Source organism: Anopheles cruzii, unplaced genomic scaffold (assembly GCF_943734635.1).
Source record: "Anopheles cruzii unplaced genomic scaffold, idAnoCruzAS_RS32_06 scaffold04078_ctg1, whole genome shotgun sequence".
Classification (NCBI taxonomy): Eukaryota; Metazoa; Arthropoda; class Insecta; order Diptera; family Culicidae; genus Anopheles; species Anopheles cruzii.
The window spans coordinates 1-1596 of NW_026457663.1; the positions used below are offsets into that span (position 1 = coordinate 1).

The 1596-nt window shown below is 47.9% G+C and overlaps 1 protein-coding gene across 1 annotated transcript; it reads left to right on the plus strand.

Annotated features, from left to right (window-relative positions):
- Positions 1 to 6: 6 nt before the first annotated feature.
- Positions 7 to 836, plus strand: LOC128277126 (uncharacterized; the record flags this gene model as incomplete). Its single annotated transcript, XM_053015576.1, has 1 exon — positions 7 to 836. A coding segment is annotated over one exon (486 nt), but the record flags the coding sequence as incomplete, so codon positions are not given.
- Between the last annotated feature and the right edge of the window lie 760 nt (positions 837 to 1596).

Below are 1596 nucleotides of genomic sequence, written 5' to 3' on the forward strand. Positions count from 1 at the left end.
ACCGATTTAAGTATTTCGAACATTCGTAGCGATTTTCCCGCCCTGAAACAAATCCATCTCGAGGGCAATGATTTCAAGTGCTCTCTTCTGCAACCGCTGCTGGATCATTTAAAGAAGAACAACGTCGAGGCGGTCGAGCCGTCGGAGCCGGAAGCGTGCAAACTGGAATATCGCTCGATCGCAAACATGTGCTGCCAGGCTGACAGTCTGGGTTTGCCTATGCCCGCAGTTCCACCGAAAATCACTGAAGCACCGGCGACGGTTCCTACAACGAGACCATCGGTGGGCACTAGTGGTGGGACGAAAGCTTTCGACACTGAGCCGGAAAGGGACGGAAGTGGGTCCAACAACGCACTCCTCATTGGCCTCATTGTTGGTGCAATGGTTGTGATCACCGCAGTGCTAGCTGGGGTCGTAATATATATGAAAAGAAAATCTCAGGGCATGAACGTAGTGCCGCCGAACGATCCGACGGAAAACATTGAAATATAGCACATAGTTCAAAAAGTCCCGGGACTAACAATGAAAACTCTTAAAAGTTTACTTGACGAGTGGTGTTAGCCGACTGACGCAAGACAGCGGTTCCCAAGGAGCACTATGTCCGTTTTACCGTCCGTTTTACCGTCCGACGGACGTCCGTCGGACGTCCGTTTCACCGTCCGTCGGACGCCCTAAAACAGCAGAAACGGACGGTATAACGGACGATTGTCAAAAAAGCTCAGTTTATGGAAAGGGTATTTTATCTTGCTATAAAGCTTTGTTGAAAATTATAGCGCATGCAAAATATTAAAAAAATTAAATATTAAAAATTACGCAGAATGTTTGGCAAACACACATAACACACACGATGCGATACACCGTTCTAATGTAAACAAACAAATCGAATCTGTCATTTAGTTTGCAATAAAATAACCTTTGTCAGAATGAGCTTTGGGTGTCCATTTAGCTGAGACTTTCACCGTCCGTTTCACCGTCCGTCAACGGACAATTGTCGTCAGCGGAGTGACGAACACCGTCCGTCAACGGACGATTGTCGGCAGCGCGCTGACGATCCGAAAATTCGTGGCTCCTTGGGTTATTCCCGGATCGTTCGTCGTGAATATATATTCGCTCGATCGATTGGCTTTTGTTGTGTGTATCCGTAACGTCGCTGGTTGATGGTATGGGTACAGCAAATCGCACTTTGCGTGTGTGTGTTTTTTTATTGCCGTATCTGGGGGATTTTAGTATTGGTTTCGGCGTGTTTGCTTGGCTTGGCGAGTGGCGAGATGGAATCACAGGTTCTAGTTCTCGCTCTCGCTTTCTTCTAAAAAAATGCACTGGCAACTCGTGTCATTGTACTTGTGGCGCTCGCATTTGTTCGCCTTTGCACCGAATTTATAGTGATACTTGCAGATCCATCTTGACGGTGCCGCTCTGCCTCTTGATGGTGTGCGTTGCATCCGTCTGGCCGACATGTACTCGTTTGCGCGTGGGCTTGGGGAGCGATTTCGGCTTAGCGTTTCTCTGCGCCATTTTGTTACCTCTTCGAGCTGTTTTGTCAGTTCGTCGACCTTTTTCTTCAACTCGTCGATTTCACTTCTGTCGCTGCGGTTA